Here is a 23,869-nt window from a genome sequence, read left to right as displayed (position 1 = left end):
ACGAGCAAAGGCGAAGTGGCGGGAAACTGCTGGTTGAGGACAGTGGTTGCAGCGCAAATCTTTGGAGAGACCTGGGAAGACTCCCCAGGTACCTGCCCGACGGGGGAGGTGAGCCCCAACCAGTGAGTCGGCCCGGTGGGCGGGGCAGGCGCTGCGCGGGAGCCTCGGCTCCGCCCCCTGTGGCCCGGATCTCGCGCAGGCGCACTCGCGCTCGGGCCGGGGCGCCGGCCTCTGCGGCCGGCTGCGGCCGCGTCGGGCAGGGTGCCCGGGTTTACGACGCGCGACAGGCGGCGGGGGCGGCCCTACCCTCCTGCCAAAACCTGTCATCGTCTCCCCGGAGCGGCTGCGCCGGGGCAAAAATGCTGCCGCGAGGCGGGGGCCTGCTCTGGCTTGGCCTGGTCCTGGGCTCCGTCGGATCCGCGGCGCTGGGCAGCTCGGCCACAGGTGCCTCCGGCGCCCTCGCCCACATTGCGGGGCTCCCTCCTTACTTCCCTGCCTACCTCCATCCTTAACTCCCTCGCTCCCTCCCTCCTACCATCCCTTCTTCCATCGATCCTTCCTCCCTTCCCTCCCTCCCACCCACCCACCATCCTTCCCTCCCTCCCTCCCTCTTTTTTCTCTCCCTCCCTCATCCAGGCTTGAGGCCATGGCCAAAGCCTAACCCTGCCACCCCGGACTGGGGCTTCTTCTGTGCACCCACTCCCACCCTCCCTGGCGTAGCTGGCTGGGTTGTCAAGGTGCTGGGGCCAGCCTTGGACCTCTGGGTACCCTAGCACCTACCCCGGGTGGGGGTTGGGTGTCAGTGCAGGTGATCTCACTGAAGCCCCTCCTTCCTGTGCAGATGCTCTGAATGTCCTTTTAATCATCGTGGATGACCTACGCCCCTCCCTGGGTTGTTACGGGGACAAGCTCATAAGGTCCCCAAACATGGACCAGCTGGCCTCCCGCAGCCTCCTCTTCCAGAATGCCTTTGCCCAGGTATGTCTGGGCACCTCTGGGTGTGGTGTGTGCCTCGTGCACTGAGGGCTGGGGGATGGTACTCATTGTGCCAGGCATCTCTTTAGTAGAGGGGAGCACAGTTTGGAAAATGGCGGCTGAGAAAACCTGGTTGTCCACTGGCAAGGAAGCTTGTGCCTTTCAGGGGTGCTTCTCCTTGGGTGGAGGGTGTGCCCTGGTATACTGTGTTCAGGCTGGTCCTGCCCACCTTTCTTCCCCCAACTGGAGGTTGCCTGGTGCTGAGAAGGAGGGGATGCTGCCACAGCGGCCCTCCTTCCTGTGCCCCTTCATGGGGCCGCTCCCTAGACCTTTGCCTGCTCCGGGCACCCGTGAGACGCCATCATGCAGAACGACACAGTCATCTGCTGGATGGAGGGGCTGGGGCCTTCCTCTCTCGGGGAAGACTTCTTGCTGGCGGCTGGGTGAGGCCCAAATCCTGCTGGCTGGCTTTGAGATCTGCATGACTCAGCCGCCAAGCTGTTAGCCGAGGACCTGGGAGGTTGCCTGGTTACCTTTTAGCTCCCAGACTTTGTTTTCCTCTGAGGACGCGTCCCTCTGCTTCTGCTCCCTACCAGCAAGCCGTGTGCGCCCCGAGCCGTGTGTCCTTGCTCACCGGGAGGAGGCCAGACACTACCCGCCTGTATGACTTCAACTCCTACTGGAGGGCACACTCTGGAAACTTCTCCACCATCCCCCAGTACTTCAAGGAGAATGGCTACGTGACCATGTTGGTTGGAAAAGTCTTTCATCCTGGTACTGCTTGCCCCTCCGAGTCTGGGCTCTCTCCATTTTCGTGTCTGAGGACGGGGGTCCCCTCCTGGGGCTGGGGCTCGGTGGACACCTGGTTAGTCGCTGCCACCTTCGTGCAGGATATCACTTCTCAGCTTGGCTTTGTGTTCTCACCAAAAGTGAAAAAGGGTAGAAGGGCTTTTTCTTCCTTTTGGAAACTAGTCACGGTGCTGTTTGGTTCCTTTGGCTGCGTGGGGGGAAGGAAGGGCACTGGCTGCGGGGGAGGGGGAGTGGTGGCTGGGAGTCCAGCTCTGCGCCTGACCCCCTGTAACCCGGGGTCCCTGGCAGTGAAGTGAGACCAGGGCAGCTCTGCTGACTTGCCCAGTGAAGAGGCTGTAATTTGGCAGGGGTTGCCTGCCCGCTGTCTGTGAGTTAGGTCAGAAAGAGGAGGGTAAGCTGGTACCCAGGGTCTCTAGGGTGCCAGGGGCCACCCAGTCCTGACCTTCAACACTGCCAGCTAAACTGGCTCTCTTTAATGCCAGAATGAGGATGCTGAAGCAGGGAGTTTAATACTTTTTTGTTTTTAACTTGAAGTAAGGCATTATTATTTGACAGAAAGTTGGGGGAGAAAAAGGGAAGTATAAACTAGAGAATATAAATTGGGAATTCCCTGGCAGTCCAGTGGTTAGGACTCAGCGCTTTCACGTCTGAGGGTTAAATCCCTGGTCGGGAACTAAGACCCCGCAAGCTGCATAGCGCGGCAGAAAAGAGGAAAAAATATATATAAATTGCTTGTATCTGCACCACTAAGGAGAGCTGTATTGTGATGACGTCCCCTGGTTCTGGGCATGTTATTTTTCCGATTTGAGATTTTCCTGGATATACAACTTTATATTGTGCAAGGCAGCTGTGCTCACCACTGTACCACCAGTGGTGCACAACTACCTTGTGAGCGTTTTAGACATAAACATTTTCCCGCACGGTGACTCTTCGTGCCGTCATTTTTAATGGCAGCACGGTGGTCTAACAGAGAGACATGTACTGTAGTTTAGTCCCACTTGTTTTCAGGTCTCCTCTGCGCCGCATTCCGCCGGGATGAGCACCTCTGGAGGCAGAGTGAACCGCTGACGGGCAGTGGCACCGGGAATGCTGGCCCCTGGGTTCTAGTCCCAGTTCTGCCACTTCTTAGGTGTGCATTGGACCTGGGGCAAATCATTCAACCTCTTCGAGCCTCCGATTCCTCCTCTGGGAAGCTGGAGTGGCAGCTGCCTTGATTCCCTTCCCAGGGGAGGATCCCAGGGCAGCGTGGCGGGGTGGGGGGGGTGCCTTGAGAGCCCAAGCTCTGTCCCGAGAAGCGCTTATCACGAGGGGCCGCAAAGTTGGGCCCAGTTTGGAAGGCAGATCTGTCAGGCTGTGCGGCCGAAAGGTCGCCAGCAAGTGCAAGTAGAACTTTCTGCAGTTGGTGCTCACATCTTGACACTCTGGCCTGAGCACAGCTGGAGAGAGAGACGGAAGCAGCAAACACAGCAGAGGGGAGATCGTGCCTCAGGAAGGGAGGCCTGACGGGGCCCGAGGGGTGACGCCTGGCCTCCTTACCCCTGATAATTAGATTGTGGGGTTGTCTTAGGCCGAGAGCAAACACTTGGCCTGCAGCCCTCCTGGAGACACATTTTTCAAGCGGGTCTTTGTTCTCAAGACCCAGTTGTGTCGGGGAGGGGCCTGCTTGAGGCTGACGGCAGCCACCACTGATTGAATGCCAGGCGCCTGCTGGATGCTGTGCCAGCTGCCCCCGTAATCCTCTCCCCAGCAGCAGGCAAGGTGGGTTCTTCATCGGCGTCATTTCCCGAGGAGGAAACGGAGGCTCGCGGAGCGTGCCCGACATTGCACGGGCACGTGGGGCAGCGCGAGGGTTTGGACCAGGTCTGTCAGCCCGCTCTGCGCTTCCACTGTGCCTGCGGGATTGAGAAGCCCTCCGCCCGCTGTCCCTCTGCCTCCAGTCCTGCCTGGCCAGGTGCTCGTCATTGGAGTCCCCGTGTGTCCCCGTGCTGGCGACGCCCTTCTCCCGTGGCGCTGCCCACGCTACCCTCTCAGCTCCTCCCGACTCATCTGCACAGGCGGTTCCTCCTTCCAGAGCCCTCACCGCCAGCCCTCCCCGGACCTACGTCCCCTCTGTGCCCGGGGCTCCCTCACTCACACAGCACTTCTCCTGTCCGGACGGCTGGCAGTCCTTCCTCGGTGTCGCACGTTGTTATTTTGTCTTCCCAGGTAGACTGTAAACGGGTGGGTTTCTGCGTCATGAGAGAGCACTGAACCTGGCGTCCTAAGGCAGTGTCGGGGTTCGAACCCCGGCCCCCTTGTCTCGTGTCTGGTTGGCATCCGGCAAAGCACCCCCCTTCGCGGAGCCTCCCCTTGCCCAGCCAGCCATGGTTGTGCCCCTGCCTCTGCCGCCTCCTTTGTAGGGTGGGGAGAGGTGCCAGCAAGGGCTCTTTGGGGCCGGGTCAGGGGCTCAGTACTCAGATAGAAGCCCAGAGGGTCGGTTTTCGTGGGGACTTCTCATCATCTGGCCTAGGCTCCTGATTTTATAGATGAGGAAACTGAGGCCAAAAGAAGGGGATGGCCCTTTCCCAGTTGTGTACAAAGTGCACATTTTGGTGGGGGAGGGCATTGAAGGACTCGCCATGCTTTATTTAATGACTTTCCTTCTTTTTCCCCCGCAAGGAGTATCTTCCAATCACAGTGACGACTCTCCATATAGCTGGTCTATTCCACCTTATCATCCGTCCTCTGAAAAGTATGAAAACACCAAGGTAAGGCTGTGAAAGGGGTACTGGTCTGAAGAGGAACCTCTTCTTCCCTGTCTAGCAAATTAAGGTTAACTATTGTGTGTGCAGCCTGTGCGTCCTTTCCAGCTGGTTATATGGTGGGCTTTGTGGGTTTGGTTTGTGATCATGACCTGGCAGGGATGAGTGTTGGAATCTTGAGCATTAGGTCCAGTGGAGAGGTGGCTGCATTTTAGAAGCTGGCAGGGATGCCTTGCTCTAGAAGCTTATGCTGTAGTGTGCAATACTCACTTAATGACTCCTTCGTGCTCACTCTGGATAAGGCTCTGTGCAGAGGGTCCGTTATAGGAGATGCCGAGACACGGAAGGACGAAGAGAGACCTGTGCTCTAAGCACCTCAGCCCAGATTGGGAGAAAGGCTTTCCGTCTATCTGTCTGTCTGTCTGTCTTGGGCCTAATGGATATGTTCAGGTGTTGAGACCTTTGATAGGGGCTTTAAAATTTTAGAGCATTACGAAAAAAAGGAATCTATAAGGAAACTTAATCTCGGTTCAGAAGAGCCCCCGATGTATAAATGCAACTAAAACTTACATTTAAGAAATTCAGGAAAACAGCTGGAGTGTTGAGAAATGACATGTTTCTCAGAGGATTTTAGAGCCATCGTGTGGAGAAGGGTGTGGATTTGGGGAGGTTGGTGGGGTGCAGAAAAGTGTTCTCAATTCATGACAACTTTCATGTCAGAAAACAGTGAAAGCCAGCGGGCTCTGGCCCTTGGCTTGTGGCTTGAGTATTAAGAGAATGAGATCGGAAGACCCCATCTCAATGCTTCTGTTCCCTGAAGTCATCTTGCTACTTTTGGTAGCCTCACAAATGCCAGGTCCCTGTGCCCATGTCCCACGTCATTCTCAAGACGGTGGGTCTGACTGCACCAAATCCCTGGCGGTGCTGCAGACCATGTGAACGTGAGCAGGTACTGGGGGGCAGATGGCGGCTGCCCTGCCCAGGGCGGTGTGGACAGGGCAGAGCTGTGAAAGGATGCTCCTCGGTGAGATGCCCCTGGGTATTTGTGAGGTAGAAGTCGTGGTCAAAGCTGAAACTGGCCTTGTGGCTGACGTGGCCACTTTAAGAAACGAAGCGGTAGGTTCCATCCTGTGCATGGTGGAGTTGAGGATCTGGAAATTCTATGAACTGTCACTTTATCTAGTTAACTGTGACCCTGTCACTTATAAGCTTTAGTCTGTCGTTGAAATTGAAAACAGCTTCTTTTTTCCTTTCCCTAATGACTAATGATGTGAAGTATCTTTACATGTGCTTATTGGCCATTTGTATATCTTCTTTGGGGAAATATCTATTCAAGTCCTTGGTCTACGTTTTTTTATTGTTGAATTAGAGACAGATATTTTTTGATCGTGAGTTTACTTCGGTTTCCTTTAATTAATTATGACCTAGAGACAGAGAATGAACAACGAGAAGCGAACTAAGTTCTGCTGGATTTCCGGCCTCTGCCTGGAAAAGAAGAAACGCTTCTCTGTTTCACTTCTACTTCTATGTGCCCGTGTAGTCTGGATGACTAATACTTAATGTGCTCGAAATATAAACGTTAAATCCATTGTGGGGAACTTTCATGACTTCTATTTCTTGCGCTTAAAAAGCTGACTTCGTATGTTTTGTTTTGGAAGACCTGCAGGGGACCAGACGGAGAACTCCATGCCAACCTGCTGTGCCCTGTGGATGTGGCAGATGTGCCCGAGGGCACCCTGCCTGACAGGCAGAGCACCGAGCAAGCCGTACGGTTGCTGGGAAAGATGAAAACGTCTGCCAGTCCTTTCTTCCTGGCTGTGGGCTATCATAAGCCGCACATCCCCTTCAGATACCCCAAGGTGAAGAGCTGGCTGACGGCTGATCCAGCACAGCTGTGACAGCTGTGTCATAGTGAAGGCGGCCACGTCCTGCCGTCCCTTGCCACCAAGGACGCCTGATGGCACTAGTATACTCAGTGGTATGAAGATGGGTTTCAGAGGTCAAGGCTAAGAAGTAGACTTAGGCCACGTAAGAATCTTGTTAGAAACGCCTGGCTCCTACTTCCTCCACTGGAGGGTTTTTCCCTAGAAGTCAGTGAGTCATCACGGAAAAGGGATGCAGAGCTGGCCACCGAAGCCTGCAGTAAGTGGCGGTCCTTGGTACAGAATTCCAGGAGACGTGAAGCCCTCTTCAGTAACTGCCTTTCCCCCTGAGCCCTGAAACACAGGGCACCATGTGACTTGTTGGAGGCGCGAATCCTGCACTTGCGTGTGTATCATTTAGAGTATGTAGTCTCTTCTTTTTCAGAATATTTTTCAGTTTTTTCCTATCATGTTTTCCCCGGGCCTGAGCAGCCCACCCTTTTGACTTTGCAAAGCATGCCCGTCACTTGCGATGGGCGTGGAGACCAGAGACGCGCTCTTTGATGCTGTGAGTGTCGCGCTTTGATTGGCCCAGGGGATCTCACCTTCCTAGCAGGAGCTGTCAGCCCCGCTTGATGGAGTGAGACCAACTTCTGTCTCTCGTGCAGAAGGAGTTAACCTACCAGGCCTGACTGTGATCCGTTGAAAGGCCTGCTCCTGAGGTTGACCCTTGGCCTGGCCTCTGGGAACCTGGATCTCGGGAGTGTTCCCACCATTCCCAGAACTGCCAAGTGGCTCCCTAGGCCTGAACTGTTCACGGAAACCCCTCCTTTCCTGCTTCGAGTCTGGGATTTTGATGTGTGCAGGCAGAGGGTGCCTGCGTGACCAGCCCCAGTAAAAATCCTGGGTGCTGAGGCTTTCACGAGCCTCTGCTTCCCTGGCAGCAGCGTTGTACACATGCCGTCACACGGCTTGTTGCTGGTGGAATTGCGCGCATCCTGTGTGATCTCACCGGGGGAAGACTCTGGCAGCCTGTGCCTGGTTTCCCCCCAGATACCCCCTGTGACGATCCCCTTTGCTGACTGTGGCTGGTATCCTTTCTCTGCAGTAATTGCAGCCGTGAGTAGGGCTGTGTGTGGACTCCTGTGTGCTCTCCCAGCGAATTTCTGAGCGTGAGGCTGATTTGGGGAACTGGCCACACCTCTGCACACCTTTTCTAGTTGGAGGGGAGGTGGCAACGGGAAGAGGAGGGCATCGGTCTCTATGAGGGAAGAGAGCTGTCGCTGCTCGGTTTGTAGGAAACCAGCCGACTCATTTCATTACCACTGGCGTCTCGTGAGAGTGACTTTCAAGTGGGGGAGATACTTGTGTAAACGCATCACAGGCTTAGAGAAGGGGCAGCGTAAACACCAGTAGAGGCCCAGCCTTGTGCCTTTGCCAGAAGAGTGACGGCCTGGTGGCTTTGTGTGCTTTTCCCCCAAGGAATTTCAGAAGCTGTATCCCTTGGAGAACATCACCCTAGCTCCTGATCCCCAGGTCCCTGCCGGCCTCCCTCCTGTGGCCTACAACCCCTGGATGGATATCAGGCAGCGGGAGGATGTCCAAGCCTTAAACCTCAGCGTGCCCTACGGCCCGATTCCCGCCGACTTTCAGGTATCAAGGACGGATTTGGGGGAAGTATTGGGCACTTACGGCATGATGTCACGAGTGATGCTGCTTTTCTCGGTGGACATGCTCTGTCCCTTGTGTCTTGCTGAGAACTTTCTCTGTGTGAGGCGGCCTGTGGAGCACCAGGGTTGGGGCGAACGCGCTGGGTGGATAGAGAGTCTCCCCTTCAGCATCTCCGCTTCCAAAGAAGGGGGCGTCTGGAGATCTGGGGACTTGCGGGCTGTGGGCCCGGCATGGGGAGAAGCCCTGGGTGACCCTCACTAACTGATAGGAGATGCTGTTGAATCCAGGTGACAGTCTGTCAGGTGTAGGGTGGTTGGCGACTCCCGTGCCACCCAGAACTCTCAGTTTGCTGGTCCTGGCGGGTCCCCTGTGGGAAAGCCGACACGGGCATCCATTACTCTCAGGAGGTGGCTTGGTGAGCGGGGCCTTGGCACAGAGGGAGCTGGGGCACCAACACGGCCAGCCCCGTCCAGCTGCAGTGTCTGGGGTCCGTTTGCTGCGACGTGGGGGTGACTCGTCAACCCCACTCTCCCTGGCATGCAGAGCGCACGCTGAGCAGCACTCTTTCTGGAATATTCCACACGCAGCCCTGCCTTTCTGTTAGCACGCGAACACTCCAGCAGCCCGTCTACAGGGGAAGGAAGAGGACAGCGTTTTCACAGTGCTTCCTGGGCCACCTGCGTCAGAACCCCCACGAGGGCTCGTTAGAAGCACGGCATCCTGGTTCCACTCAGAGTCAGGGAGTTGGAGGCTGGGAGTGGGGCCCGAGAACCTGCATTTCCAAAACCACACACCTGGCGATTCTAATGCAGGCAGAAGTTTGAGAACCGCTGCCGTAGGCTACGTGTCGAGACAAAACAAAACCAGACAGACTGCCCAGGTGTCTCTTGCTCTCTGGCCCCTGTGTTCGGCCGGCAAGGGTTTGAGCGAGGAGGGCTACGCAACCCTGCGTCTCGGGTGGCAGTGGTGAGAGTTTGAGAAGCAGTGGGCCCGTCGGTCTGTTGGGTTCCTACTTCCCCCCGCAGGGGTTCTGAGAGCGGGGTTTGCTGGAGCTGCAGCCCCGAGGCTGCGCCTGGACATCGCGTTAGTGACAGTCACTCCCGATGACCCTTTACATTTTGGACTGCACACCGGGAAGGGTGCTCAGCGTTTTGTGTGTGCTCTTTGGTCCCCGTGGGACCCTAGCGGGGGGCCTGCTGTCTCTGTTGTCCAGGTAAGGACACTAGAGACTTGCCCAGATCACGCGTTACTGCGGAGGAGCGCCCCCTGGGAGGTGTGATGCCAGAGCCCCCGCGTTTGTTTCGCTGGCTCTGACCAGTCTGGGTTCGAATTCCAGTTACCCCACACCAGCTGCATGGCTGCTGACGAGTCATCCTATCTCCCTGAGCCTCGGTGTCCTTATCTGCAAAGTCGACACAAGATGGGGGAAGGTTTTCCGTGATGACAGCTGCTCTGGAGGTTTTCAGCGGGGACCACAGTGAATGTGGGGGGGCGGTGTCTAGGGCAGTGTCGGCTGCACGGCGAGGGTGCCTTCCCGGTTGTCTCAGCCCCTCCTCTCACCACGCCCACTGGTGGTGTAGCTGCCCGGTTGGACACACAGGTTCACAGCGACCCAGAGGACCTCCCTGGTGTACTCGTGTGCTGATCCCCGCCCCACATTCACCTCGCACTTGGCCCTGCTCATCATCTGCCCGTAGCTCTGGGTCTCGAGCCTCTGGGTCCTGCGCCCCCTTCAGCCGTCAGCCCTCTAACTCAGTGCCGCGTGCGTGAGCCTGGGGCCACGCGGGGATCGCTGGAGTGTGGCCCCCTCTCCCCCGTGTCCAGCTCCCCTCTGGGCTTTGCTCCCTCCCTGGATAGCTGAGGCCCCGTGGCCGGTCACTTACTTTTCCCGCCAGCTCCTGAGCACGCGCGTCCCTCTATCCTCGTCCTGACTGCAATACCCTGACCACAGGACAGTCCGGCCACCCTGTCTGCTCTCAAGCCCGCGTCCTGAGGCAGGGACATGCTCGCATGCCCAGTCCTCTGCTCGGCTCCCTCTTGCCCTCTGCAGCTGCTCTGAACCCTCACCACTCCCCTCCAGCCCCTCACGTCCCTCTGCCCCCCCGCCCTCCCCCCCGGCCCCCCCCCCCCCGCCCTTCTGCCCCGTCTCTCAGCAGATGACTGTACTTCCTGTTTCAGAGGCAGAGGCTGGTTACCAGTCTGAGGAAGGGGAAGGCACAGGCTGAACGTGGGTACACATCCTGGCTGTGCCCCTTGCCAGCTGTGTGTCTCTAGGCAAGTTAATCAACCACTCGGAGCCTCGGAGTCCTCCTGTGTAAGATGGAAGTGGTAATGCTCAGCTTCCGGGGTGGTTCGGAGGATCAGATGGCACCCAGCAGGTACTTGGTAAACGGGAGCTGTAAATAACCTCCCTCACTTGCAGCCAGAATTGTGCGTGCCTGTGTGCTGAGCCTGCGGCCTTCTCCCTGGTCTCAGGAGAAGAGCAGCAGGGACTCGGCCCCTCCCTACCCCGTTCCCCCTCCTTGCCGTCTCCTCCCAACTTCCGTGCAGCCTGTACATCCGCTTCCGTCCATCCCATCTTCAGAAGTACCGCCTCCCTGGGCCCTGCCTGTTTCTTCCCCTTCCTGCCCCTTCGCCCGCCCTCCACGGGGGAATGAGTGCGACGTGCTCTGTTCTGCTGCGTCTGTGGCCTCACTGCCCTTTCATTCTTCGTCCACCTCTGTGCGGCCTCCTGCCTCCCCATCCCACTAAGCGTTCTCTCATCTGGGTCAGCCCTGATCTCACTGGCAAATAAAATCCAGCCTCGGGGGTCCTGACCTTCCCTGAATCCCTGCTGCCCTCTCACTGTTGAGAGAGCTACGCCTTCTGGAAATGTCTGCTTCCTGGGCTTCCTTGCCAAGCCTCCTGGGCCCCCTCCACTGCAGGCCCCAGGGCAGGCGCCTAGTTCTGTGTCAGCTGCTTAGGAGGTGCTGCCCTCCGGGCTCAAGCCCAGGGCCGCCCCCCGTGTTGTTTATGCTCTTCGCGCCCAGCCCTGCCCGCCGAGCCTGCTGTGGATGAGACCCGGAACTGCCTCTCCAGCCCCACGCTCCTGATTCCAGACGCGTCTGTCTGTCCACTGGTTGGTAGAGGCCCCGTGTGGCTGCACCGCCGTTCCTGCTCTTCCTTTTCTCCTCCTCCTGTGCCCCCGCCCTCTCCGTGCCATTGAATCGTGCTGCCAGCCTAGCGAGAAACCTGGCGTTCCCTTTGGCGTCCTCAGCTCCTTTCCCTCCCCCGCTCCTACCCCATCTCCCTAAATTCCTCTTCAGCACCACTTTGTGGACCACCGCAGTGGTCTGGTCTTGGTTTGGCGCTTCAACGAGCGACCGTGGAGGTTGCCCCTTGCGCGCAGCGCTGATCTGTTGCTGGTTCCCCTCGAGCCCCTGGCGTCTGCTTCGGGCTCTCGGTGGGGGGCCCTCATTCGCCTGCAGCCCAGATTGTGTCACTTCCCCTCCTCGGGTGACCTCGGTGCCTTTGTTGGCCTCCAACCCGAGACCTCCACTCCGTGGATGGACCCTCTGGGTCCGTATCATCTGGCCGTGGCCTGCCTTTCCAGCGTCCTGTCCTGCTCCCGGGCGCTCCCATGTGACTCTCCAGCCACACTGGTCAGCTTGCTGGCCCAAAACGTGCCCTGGCCTGCGGTGACTCCACACTGTTCCACGCTCTGCAGCCCCTGCTTAGGGCATCCGACCCCGCTTGTCTGACTGCCAGCTCCTTTCCTCAAATGCTAACTCCTCTGTGAAGCCTCCCCCGATTTCCCCAGGCCGACTCGAGGGCTCATCCTCCAGGGTCGTCCCTGGGCCCCACCAGTAACGCACCTTTTCTTGTCTCTATTCCTGTCCTCACTGGACGGGTGGCTCAGTGAGGTTGACGACCACATCTGCTGCTTCTCCTGTCTCCAGGGGCCCGCATAGGAAGGAAGGCTTACCCTTGACTAGTACACAGCCATCCTGACAGGTGTCTTTGGTCCCCAGGAGGACCGAAGTTCCCCAAGTTACAGACTGGAGAGTTTTATCTACCAGAAGATAGAAGTAGCCAGGGTTCAGCATAATCCTTCTAGAAGGTTAGATGGATATCCATTGTCTTCACCACCTGGGGAGAGGGGGCGAGTCTCATGACTGTTCTCACCGCGGGTCCGGCTGGGAGGACCAGCTGGGACACACGGAAGCTGGGGCTGGTCTGATGGCTCGGCGGTTCCCTCGCTTCTCCCCTGTGGCAGGGGTAGGGGATCTTTTTCTCTAAGATTTGTGAACAAGGCGGCGGAAGAGTCAGCCCAGCAGAGGCTGCAGCTCTTTCACGGAGTCTATCTGCTCCGGAAGCCACTCTGGGGTGAGGGGTCCGTGGGGGGTGGGCTGCTCTCCCTCCTCCGCCACCGTTGTCCTGCCTGTGGGCAGTTTGTTGGGACGGAAGCGCACGTGCCAGCCACAGGCTGTGAGGGAAGCAGCTGCCATCCACTGGGTTACGAAGAGCTCAGGGGAGAGGCCCACTCACGGCCGTTGTTAGAGTTGAATTGCGTCCCTCAGAAAGATCCGTGGAGGTCCTGACCCCCAGGGCCTCAGAATGTGGCCTTGTTTGGAAATAGGGTCATTGCAGGTATGACTGGTCAGGATAAGGTCATGCTGCCGTGGGCTGGCCCCTGACCCAGTATGGCTGGGGTCCTTGTGAGAAGAAGCGCCAAGGATTGTGGCCACCACCAGAAGCTAGAATGTTCCTCCCCTGGAGCCTTCAGAGAGGCTCTGCCGACACCTTGAGTTCAGACTGCTGGCTTCCAGAACTGGGAGGCGATCTGTTTCTGTTGTTTGAAGCCACCAAGTCTGTCATACTTTGTTAGAGCGGCCCAGGAAATGAATACAGCTATATGGTATCTTTGGTATGACCCTCAGCGGACTTTGGAAGGCTGAGGGGTCAGTTTCTGTGTACATGGTTGTCTCCTGGGACCCGCAAGAGTATGTGAAGGAGACAGAAAGGAATAGTTAGTGGCACATCCATGTGCTGTGATCTGTGCCCTAAAGTGAAAACTGATTTGCTTAGCAAAGAATCCTCCTTGTGGACGTGCGGGTTTCGCTGTGGCTGTACGGGTTTGGGGGGGAGGTGAGATGGCAGGGAATGGAGTGTTCCGTTTTGGCTAAGAAGGTCATCAAGGGCACCCGAGGGCTGGGGCCCGGGAGGGGTGCTCAGGCGAGCACTGCAGTCACTCTCACTATTCTTCTTCTTCTTTAAATTGCAGCGGAAAATCCGCCAGAGCTACTTTGCCTGTGTTTCGTATTTGGATACGCAGGTTGGCCACCTTTTGAGTGCTCTGGACGATCTTCAGCTGGCGAGCAGCACGATTGTGGTGCTCACCTCGGATCACGGTAAGCGTTTTGAAATGCCCAGGTGAGCCGCTCAAAGCATTGGACCTTTTCTGTGGAAACTTTCCTAGACTGCCTGAAATAGGTGTGTATTCTCTTTTGTGAACCAGCAGTGCCCTGAGTCTGGAGTCTTGGGTGCTTTTATGGCCACCTTGTTAGTCCTGGGACTTCTCTCCACGGAGGCGGGCCCTCTTTCGGGTCAAAGAAGCATCTTGGGGGCTTGGGTGGTGGAGCTGGGTGGGTGGGGGGACCTTGTAGTAACTGTTGTTTCTTGGTGAGCTCAGCGGGAGCCGTCCATTTGTGTGGGGAGCCCCTTTGACCCATTTCTAACCTAGAGGGTTGGAGGAGTTTTAGTTTCTCTTACGAAGATACAGAACAATCCTGGCAGAGCCCAACAAGGCCCTCAGACCCGACTTACCCCTTCCACCCCCAGCCGCGCTGTCCTCTCTGCCAGGAGCCTGGGGTTCACAACTCTGTGTCTCTTCTAAGGCAGTTTCTCACTTTTTCCAAAAGTGGAAACATCTTCTTAAAAAAATTCTTTTTAATTTTGGCCAGGGTGTGTTTGAGGCCAGTGAGCCCCGGTTATCCTCCCTCACCCCCAAACTGTTTTGAAGCCAGTCTCAGGTGGTTTAGTTTTCTGAACAGTATTTCTAATAAGTTGAGCTCTTTTTTTTTTTTGCGGTACGCGGGCCTCTCACTGTCATGGCCTCTCCCGCCGCGGAGCACAGGCTCCGGACGCGCAGGCTTAGCGGCCATGGCTTACGGGCCCAGCCGCTCCGTGGCATGTGGGCTCTTCCCGGACCGGGGCACGAACCCGTGTCCCCTGCATCGGCAGGTGGACCCTCAACCACTGCGCCACCAGGGAAGCCCAAATTTGGCTCTTTTGAAGTTTAACCACACTGCCGTCATCCTACCTAGAAACAGGAAAACAGTTCTCTAATATCGTCGAATATGAAGTGGGACAGTGTTAGATCATAGCATGTGCTCGCTGCAGCAAGAAAGAAGTATGCAGAGCACGTCATGTAGGGCCAGAGCACCCTGCCCTTTATCCCACCTGCCCAGAGCTAACTGGTGCTGACAGTCGTGCATACACATGGGGCTATATGTCATGAGTGTGTATGTGCGTAACGTATCGTCGTGGAATGTGGCAGGATTGATTGTGCTTGTGTCCTGTTTTGTTGCCTGGCTTGTTTTTTCCACTTAATGTCATAGACAGTTCTCCGTGTCATTTCTCACAGGCCTACCTTGCACCTTGTAAAGACCCGTATTGTGAAGTGCGGAGGTGTAATTTTTCACCGTTTGCCTAATGATCTGCCATCCCCTTCCGGGCCGTCTTCTCAGCGCCCAGTTTTCTCCCCCGGTGCTTCCACAGTCCACTGCACCCCCGTGAAGGCAGGGTCACTCGAAGCTCGCTTTGGCTCGGAGGCAGCTGTAGCTGATTACAAATGGCCCTTCTCAAAAGGCCCTCCTGGGGCTGCCTACATCCGAACCACAGAAGCCTTCTTGAACCCATGCACAGCAGCTTTTTGTAGTTTGGGTTACTTTTTAATACGAAATACTCAACATACGGTCTCTTTTATATTTTTCATATCAAAAAGGGCACTCAAACATGAAGCGATTGGAAAGTTCCATCTTGGGGTATTCAAACTATCTTTTGCTTTAAATGAGGGTTGGGGGTGGTTTTCAATCAAGGTTAAGGGTCTGGAATCAGAAGTTAGGTTTTCTTGGTCTGTGGTATGCTTAAAAATTGAGCGATTGTGCCACAGTCTCCCAGGGAATGAAACGGCGTCTAACTGAAATGAGCAAGCCACGAGGTGATTATTCTTTTTCTGTCATTCTGTGTGCTTTTTATGAACCAGGGTGGGCTCTAGGCGAACACGGAGAATGGGCCAAATACAGCAATTTTGACGTCACTACTCGCGTGCCCCTGGTGTTCTATGTTCCGGGAAGGACGGCTCCGCTTCCGGCGGCAGGCGACAAGCTTTTCCCATACCTCGACCCTTTTGATTCCATCTCAGAATCAGTGGAGCCAGGTATGAAAATTCAGGAGTAATGCTGCTTGACTTGGCCTTCCTGTGCGCGGAAGGGGACTGGCAGGCCCAGAGCTAACGAGTATGGCCCCTGTCCACAGGGGCTTGGAGAGGGGGAGGGACAGAGGAGCAGCTGGCACCCCCAGGATGGGGAGAGCTGTCGTAGAGGTGACGGCAGTGTGTTCTGAGATCAGAGGAGGGGGTAGCAGACTCCACTGGGGCAGGGGCTGCCTGCTTACCGGTGAGCAGAACTCCGTTACCTGCTCACTTCTGGCCGGGACTCAGCTCGGCAGCGTCTCCATCTGCTGAAGCACCGGCTCTGTCAAATCAGTGCTTCTGCTTTTGCCGTCCCCAGGAGTGAAGGGCAAGTTTACTTTGACCTCCGTGTCCCAGTCCTCCCAAGCTGGTCCTCTCCAGGTAGCGTCAGGCCCCTGGCTATCCTGGTCTTTGTCTTCCAAACAGCTCCAGTTTGAGAAAGCACTTCTGGAAACATCACTTGGACAAGATGGCCGTCCCTGCCATGGGGGTCGACCTGTGTGGGTTCTCTGTGAGTTGTCTCCTGACTCGATCTGCTCAGCGCAGAGATGAGTCGTGTACTTCAGGCGGCATTTGCCCTTTCTGGAGCACTTTAGCTGTGACCTCTACTAGACCAGCTTGCTCCCTTTCGGGACTTCTGCATTTAATCCATCTTGTTAGCGTCTAAATCCTGCACTTTCTGTCGATTCTTGTGTAAATTTTTCCTGGTTCTGGCCCATCATTCTGGCCTTGCTGGATCTTCCCGAGTTTGTTTTTATTTCCCACACATTTAATTTCTGTGCGCTGCACGCACTGTCTTCTTTCACGTCACTGATAAAAATGTGAAGCAGTTTCAGGGCATGATTATAGCCCTTTATTTGCTGGGAGAAATCTTCTGACAGGTTGAGAATCCTTTTTGAAACTTCAGTTGGGAGGTGTTCAGGTTGTAAATTGATGTATGTCTTCCCTGATCTTCGGACTTGGATTTCCAACAGCCTGTCCCAGTTGGCCAGTCTAACGTGCCCAAAGCTGAACATTTGACCTTTGACCTTAAGCCTTTCTTTTGACGCTCTTCCCCGTCTCAGGAAATGGCAGTGGTTGCCCAGGCCACAAAACCATGGGGCCATCGGCCCCTGTCTTTCTGTCATAGTCTGTACGCGATTCGTGGTGTGTCAGCAAGCCTGTCACTCTCCATTCAGAGTATGTCCACACCACTTCCCCCCACCGACCGTCACCACCGTGGACCACACTGCCACCATCTCTTGCTAAACTCTCCTTGCGTGTGACCTTGATCCCTGGAGTTTTTCCTCAGTGATCCTGACTTTAACAGCCACAGTGAGCCTGATAAAACCCAAGTCAGGTGGTGTCACAGCCCTGCTCTGGGGCCTCCCACACTCCTGTGTCAAGTCTGAGTAAAAAGTCCTTACAGTGGCCGACAAGGCCTGTCGTCCTCTGGGACCCCACATCTCCCTGACCTCGTGTCTTTCAGGCGTCCGGGGCGGCTGTCTTGTACAACGACCCGCAGCCTGGATTTGTCTGATTGCTTTCTCGGGACTAGATGCAGGGTGAACACTTCGGACGCGTGCACACATGTGAGGCTGTGGCTCCAGCCGTATCCCATCGGGGGCACTTCATGGCGGCCTGTGCCATCATTAGTGATGCCAAGCTTGACGGCCTGGTTAAGGCGGTTGTGTCAGCCAGGTCTTGCCCTTGTAAAGGTATCTTTCAAAAAAGCTTTCTTCACCTTTTTTCTTTTTCTTTTACTTACAAATCAAATGCGTCAGAAATAAAATTGAGCCGCATAGAGCAAGCGCTTAATGGTCCAGAAAGGCTAGAATGATGGTCCAAGGTCACAATAAATTTTAACGGGAGTCAATGTAAAGTGTAGGATTTAGACTTTAAAGACAAGTCACCCATAATGAGATACCATTTCACACCCATTAGAACGGCTGTTATCAAAACAAACAGCAAACAACAGTACCAGCAAGGGTGTGGAGACGTTGGAGCCCTCAGACATTGCCGGTGGGAAGGTAAAATGGTGCAGTCGCTGTGGAAAAGAGTTTGGTGGTTCCTCAAAAGGTTAAACATAGAACGGTCGTGTGGCTCGGCAGTTCCACTCCTAGGTATATAGCTTCACAGAACTGGAAACAGGCATTCAAAGAAAAACGTGCAGAAGAATGCTCATAGCGTTAATTAATAGCCAAAAGGTGGGAGCAACCTGAGTGTCTAGCGACAGATGAATGAATAAGCATGGGTGGACTCTCTGAAGACATGCTGCTAAGTGAAAGAAGCCAGGCACAAAAGGACACATACTCTAGATGTGTCCGCATACACATGCCTAGAGTAGTCGACGCATAGAGACAGAAAGTAGCAGGTGGGTGCCAGGAGCTGGGGGGTGGCGACGGGGAGTTGTGCGAGGTGAAGAGAGTTCTGTGATGGATGGTGGGGCTGTACTTAATGCCACCGACCCAGACACTACAAAATGGTTAAGGTGGTAAACTTTATGTCGTGTGTATTTTACAATAATAAAAGGGCGATGGATCAAGTGCAGACTTCCGAAAAGGAGTGATCCGCGGGGTGATGCTACTGTGAGGCTGGGAATAGCCTGTCCTCGACAGACTTCTCCCCAGCGGCCTGGGCCTCCACCGATGACCCTTGCCTGAACCACTTAAACGCTGGTGGGTCCTAAATTCAAATCGCGTTTAAAAGTGCCAGCAGGCTGAGGGCACCTTCATTCTGCCCTGCTATCGGGTGAGGTGCCGAGTCGGCTTTGTTCCTAAAACTCTCGGGCTAAGAATAAATGCTGTAAGAGAACGGAAGTCGGCGTGTAGGGCCTGGGCGCGCGCTCTGCTCGTGTTGCCTGGCTGCAGCAGGCTTCTGCGCTGTAACCCCCTCCGCCGGGCTGCTTCCTCTTTCAGGCCGGCAAGCCGGGGACCTCGTGGAACTGCTCTCTCTCTTCCCCACGCTCGCGGGACTTGCAGGGCTGCCCGTCCCTCCTCGCTGCCCCATCCCCTCGTTTCACGTGGAGCTGTGCCGAGAAGGCCGGAACCTTCTGAAGCATTTTCAGGTCCGTGACTCGGAAGAGGATCCGTACATCCGTGGGAATCCCCGTGAGTTGGTGGCCTATAGCCAGTACCCCCGGCCTGCAGACTCTCCTCAGTGGAATTCTGACAAGCCGAGTTTAAAAGATATAAAGGTCATGGGCTATTCCATACGCACAGTAGACTATAGGTATACTGTGTGGGTTGGCTTCAATCCCCGGGAATTTCTGGCTAACTTTTCAGACGTCCATGCAGGGGAACTGTATTTTGTAGCTTCTGACCCTTGGCAGGATCACAATATGTATAATGACTCCCAAGGTGCAGCCCTTCCCCGACCGTTGACGCCTTGAGTTTTGCCAGCCGCAGAGGGCATATATAACGCTCTCCTGTCCAGCTGGTGAGAGAAGGAGTTACACTGGTCATTGCGTGCTTACCTGTAATATTGGAAGCCACCCCAGGGGTAGGCAGTCAAAACAGGCGTCAACAATTTGGCCTCAGAATACGTAACAGCCGAAACTTTTGATTTGTCTTTATAATTGGTAATTGGACTGGGCTGAACCTCTTCTTTCCTTTTTTTTGGAACACTCATAGCTTATTTGTTGAATGAATAAGTACAGAGTGAGCAAACTAACATTGTCATAAGTTTGGCTATCAAGACCATAATAACTGAACATAACACTGTACTCAAGAAACACTTTAAGTATTTGGGAAATTTAGTGCATTTCAAAAGGTAACCACATGTCAAATCAGGTGTGACACAAAGTTCCTAGTTCTTTCGTTTATAATTTAATAACATATCTTATTTAGCCCAATATATTCAAAATATTATATCAACATGTAATCTAGGTTTCTTTTTAAAATGTAAAATAATAATGCTAGATGCCAGTGCCTTAAAGTCTAGCTTCAGTTTTTCTACGATCACAAATTTTCAAATCCCAAAATAAAATATGCATGAAGTGAAGTGATTAATATGGAATTTCTACATCAAATAATAAATAATGCTCACTAAACTAGAGGCATGAGATGTATGAGAAATTCAGTTGAAATTTTTCAGAGACTTTCTGGCCCAAATAATAATGTGTTAGCAAGTAATATGACCTTTGAACCCAAAGGCATCTATTAAAAGGTATCTTTATTCACAGTGGAAAATAGTTACAGGCATAACTGTATCCATGAATTGAGTCATTCAAAACCATTAATGTTCTCCTTCTCTAGAGATGGTTGGTTGCAAACATCCATTTATCCCGGAGACAGTCTGCTTTTTAAGTGCTGATTAAAGACAACATTAATTTTGTTAAATTCTAAATTATTTGGAGAACTGTGAAAATTTTTCATTAATATAATATTAGGTGGTTTCTAATCCCCCAGAATGTGGTTCTGTATTCCCTAAATATGAAAGTAACCAGAAAGGCAGGTGGTAGTAATAAGCTTAGCCTACGTCATCTTAAAAATGCTGGCGTATTCACAGGTCATATTCACAGCACGTTGAAGCTGATTAATTATCAGTAGTCACCAGAAGAGTCAAGCACTCTCTTAATAGACATCTAATGTAGTCCTGTATCAAAGTAGCCTTTAGTAATTCTTTGTTTACAAGTGCTGCTTTGGTATTTAAATATTTGTGAAACAAAGTACGGCCAATTAAGTTACTGCACTGTGTTAAATTGTAAACAAAATGGCAAGATATTATAAGATTACTTCAGATCAGTAAAATTTCGAATACAGATTTGGTTTTACTAATTAGCCTACAGTGGAGGCATATACGGTAACACGACAATCTTCTAAGCGATTAAGTGACAGTGTTCTGGCAGCAGGTTCTGCTTGAGGAGTGGAGGGCCCTATTCCTCTCTCCTGATCCCGAAGCTCGAGTCTCTTCTGGGAAGCCTCAGCTTTGTAGATGGTTTCCTTCAGCCTTTTCTTGCTCCTTCTTCATCCTATCTTCTTTGTCACTCACATCGCTTCCACTAAGAATCTTACAATCCGGTCAGATTCCTCATGATGTATTTTCAGCGTATTTAGCTTCATCTCCTACTGCACGGTTACAACGAGAAGTTTTCACCCAGGCTTTTATTTTGCATTCATGGTTGACTGTTATATGTACACTTCATCATTTTTTTCTCTCTTTATTTCTTGAAGCACAGTTTTAGTATCAAAAATCTCCAAATTTGGGCTTCCCTGGCGGCGCAGTGGTTGAGAGTCCACCTGCCGATGCAGGGGACGCGGGGTTCGTGCCCCGGTCCGGGAAGATCCCACGTGCCGTGGAGCGGCTGGGCCCGTGAGCCACGGCCGCTGAGCCTGCGCGTCCGGAGCCTGTGCCCTGCAACGGGAGAGGCCACAGCAGTGAGAGGCCCGCGTACTGCAAAAAAAAAAAAAAAAAAAAAAAAAAAAAAAAAAAAAAAAATCTCAAAATTCTACTCTTGCTGAAGGCGTAATTTGAACCGTGCCAAAGAGAGCAAAGTGACATGCATTCTGGCCGTTACTCACCCACGTGACCGAAGCCACAGCTGGGGCTGGGGCTGCTTTGGGGTGTTTCGCGTGTAGATCTGGCTCTGCTGGAAGTGCTTCTGTGTCCTCTTTTCTCCGCGAGGGCGTAGCCTCAGAATGCTCCTTAGGTTTTCGCTTTTCTTGGCCTCTCTTTATGAGTCTCTCCTTTTAGAAGCGCGGCTGCATTTCATGTTCAGGGGCGTGCTCTTCTAAACCATCTCACGGGCGACGGCCGCTTTTTGTGTTTTTGACACTGAACCCAATTTAGAGCCACTTGTGCACGTCTGCAGCGTTCACTGGGATGAGCAGCTGCTCTCTGGTTTTCACACTTCAAAGCCAACCACATTCCTTATCTTGAATCGGCTTTGAGAAACCACGTCTTCGTTGCATCATGTAACTTTTCTCTGATCCTGCTGAGCTGGACACGTTTTATTAATGGTTCTCGAGTCACTCTTTGTAGACTTGAGCCGGGGGTTCTTTAATGCAGTTTAGTTGAAACCCGGACCAGTAATCTCAGAAGTTTTGAGTGGCCCTAATCCAGTGGCTCAGAAACACGAGGGTCCTGCCTGCAGAGCTTCTGCTTCAGGGTGTCTGGGCTGGGGCCTGAGAGTCTGCACTTCGGACACATGACACTGCTCCTCCAGAGAGCGCACTTGAGAACCACTGCCCCTAGGTATGTGCTGACCACTAGCCACTAGGCACATGTGACTATTTCAATTTCAATTAATTAAAATGAAATAAGCATTTCAAAAGCACAATCTCTGTCACACTTGCGATATTTCATGTGCTCAAGAGCCAGTGTGCGTCGTGGCTACCGTGTCGGACAGCACCGATCTACAGCCTTTCCGTTGTGCCAGAAAGTGGACGAACGGAGCTGCCCTAGATTAACTCTGGGCCGATCCACCCGGCTGTTGGCGGGTTCCTCCTATGGGCTGATTCTCTACTCTGTTTGCCCACGAAGACTTGTCCGGTAGTGAGCCACATACGTTTGGTTTAAGCTTAGCGCAGGGAGTTCCCTCTGGCAATCGGTCTCTTGCCCTCCGCTCCCACCGCCATCATCCTAGCCCTTCGCACCTCCTTCCCACGTAGTTTACCTCCCCCTCCTCTTTCCTCCCCTGCTCCCAAAGAATCCATGTGTCTTCCTGAAATCCTTCTTTGGTCCTGCCCTTTAAGAACACCGTTAGTGCCTACTACTGGGTCTACACAGACCTCCGCTGAGCAGTCAGAGTCTTCCCTGACTCCACAAAGCCCCTTTCCTCGGCTGACCAGTTTGCACGCTGGTCCCTGACTGTCCCTTGCCGATCCCTGCCTCCCTGCCCACCCTTAGGTTGTCCCGTCCTCCCTTCACCACCCACCCATCCATCCACCCACCCATCCATCCATCCATCCATCCATCCATGCATCCATGATCACTCTCCACCGCCCGCTCCCATGCCCCCACTTCCAAGAGGCTGAGGGGTTTGAACTCTCTAGATTGCATCATGGGATGAAATAAACATCGCTGAGGAATCTTGTGGGCACCTTACTTTAAAAGTATTTTTTTCTGATTGTAAAATTAACATGTTAATTTTAGAAGAATTGGAAAATGCAAATGTAGTAAAAGGTAAGAAAATGCATCAGTATTTTACACCAAGAGTCACTTAATATCTTGTCTTTTTTGGGATGTAAATTTTTTACACTGTTACGATCATACCGTGTGCCGTATCGTGCAGTTTTATATTCCTATTCTTTCACTGTTACGTGTGGTTATTACAGGTTTTTGCAAAGATACTTTATACTGGTGGTAGTATATTTTATTGTGTAGTTTCATCATAATTTACTTAACCTTTCAGTTATTGGGAATTTAGTCAATTTCCAAATTTTCAGTATTGTAAATAGTGTTGTGATGAGCAACTTCGTGAGTGAAATGATTTTGTGTATTCACGTTACTCCCATAGGACGGGCTCTCAGTGCCAGATTGCCAAAAGCATCTCGATTTCAGTCCTTGCCCCACTCTCCTGCTCCCTTAAGGCAGTAAAACTGAAAATAAAGCAAACAAGCATACAGAGTATACAAACCTTAAAAACAAACAAAACCCCTAACCCTCACGATAATAGGTGAAAGTGGCATCCTGTATGAGCTTTGAATTCTTTGCTTATTAATGACCTTGATCCCTGTTCTCTCTGTACGATTGTTGGGCATTTGTATTTCTAGTTGTGTGAATTTGCCTTTACATTTTAGGTTTCACTTTTATAAGTAATCAAACAAATTGCTCTTTTCCTACGTGATTTTTTTCCTGTCTTTTCCTATTAAACATGGAGACCCTTGCCGATCTAGAGATTTAATAAATATTCATATGCCTTAGCTTTTCTTGTGGTTGGTTTTTACACTTAATTCACCCTGTCTCTCCACCCCATTATCAGAATAGTATATGCTCATCTTGTAAAATTTGGAAGACGCAGGAAGTGGTGAGGATGAACAGAAGCGCGCATCCAGAGCGTGGCCACTGCTGCCGTGGGGACGTGGCTTTCTGCTCTTTCTCCTGCCCACGTCCACGTGCACAGATACGAACACGTTCACCTTGACATAGCTCACATCTACCATGTAGAATCCCTTGTCCAGCTGTTTTGGTCTAAAGTAACGTTAGCCTGCTTTTTCACGTTGTTGACAGTTCTTGGTTTGCAGTTGTCATGACTGCACCACCATTCCTACGTTAATCTCTTTTTTTGACTGAAATTCTCAAATTTTTGCATGCATTTTATAAAAATTGTGGTAAGATACACATAACATCAAATTTACCATCTCACACGTTATTAAGTGTGCAGCTCTGTGGCGTTAAGTACGGTCACATCACAGTGTCATGCCGCTGCTGCCAGC

At 53.0% G+C, this 23,869-nt stretch overlaps 1 protein-coding gene across 2 annotated transcripts; it reads left to right on the top strand.

The window, feature by feature from the left end:
* The first annotated feature begins 212 nt into the window (after positions 1–212).
* On the top strand, positions 213–23,356 carry IDS (iduronate 2-sulfatase). Of its 2 annotated transcripts, XM_032619323.1 has the most exons (9): positions 213–444; positions 842–978; positions 1,572–1,749; positions 4,444–4,532; positions 6,185–6,385; positions 7,871–8,041; positions 13,323–13,449; positions 15,306–15,479; positions 18,410–23,356. In XM_032619323.1, exons 1-9 carry the CDS (start codon positions 360–362, stop codon positions 18,880–18,882), a joined length of 1,635 nt encoding a protein of 544 aa, XP_032475214.1. In that variant the 5' UTR covers positions 213–359; the 3' UTR covers positions 18,883–23,356. The 2 variants fall into 2 exon arrangements, with proteins under 2 accessions (XP_032475214.1, XP_032475215.1); XM_032619324.1 differs by lacking the exon at positions 15,306–15,479.
* Positions 23,357–23,869: the final 513 nt, after the last annotated feature.

This window comes from Phocoena sinus, chromosome X (assembly GCF_008692025.1).
Source record: "Phocoena sinus isolate mPhoSin1 chromosome X, mPhoSin1.pri, whole genome shotgun sequence".
Classification (NCBI taxonomy): domain Eukaryota; kingdom Metazoa; phylum Chordata; class Mammalia; order Artiodactyla; family Phocoenidae; genus Phocoena; species Phocoena sinus.
Note: the sequence above shows the minus strand (reverse complement) of the source record. Positions and strands in the feature narration are given on the sequence as shown.

Excerpts from the sequence above, each read along its gene's own strand:
- IDS (XM_032619323.1), top strand. The coding sequence starts at position 360 with ATGCTGCCGCGAGGCGGGGGCCTGCTCTGGCTTGGCCTGGTCCTGGGC. Across the intron at positions 1,750-4,443 it reads TGGAAAAGTCTTTCATCCTG|GAGTATCTTCCAATCACAGT; the intron begins GTACTGCTTGCC and ends TTCCCCCGCAAG. Across the intron at positions 6,386-7,870 it reads TCCCCTTCAGATACCCCAAG|GAATTTCAGAAGCTGTATCC; the intron begins GTGAAGAGCTGG and ends TTTTCCCCCAAG.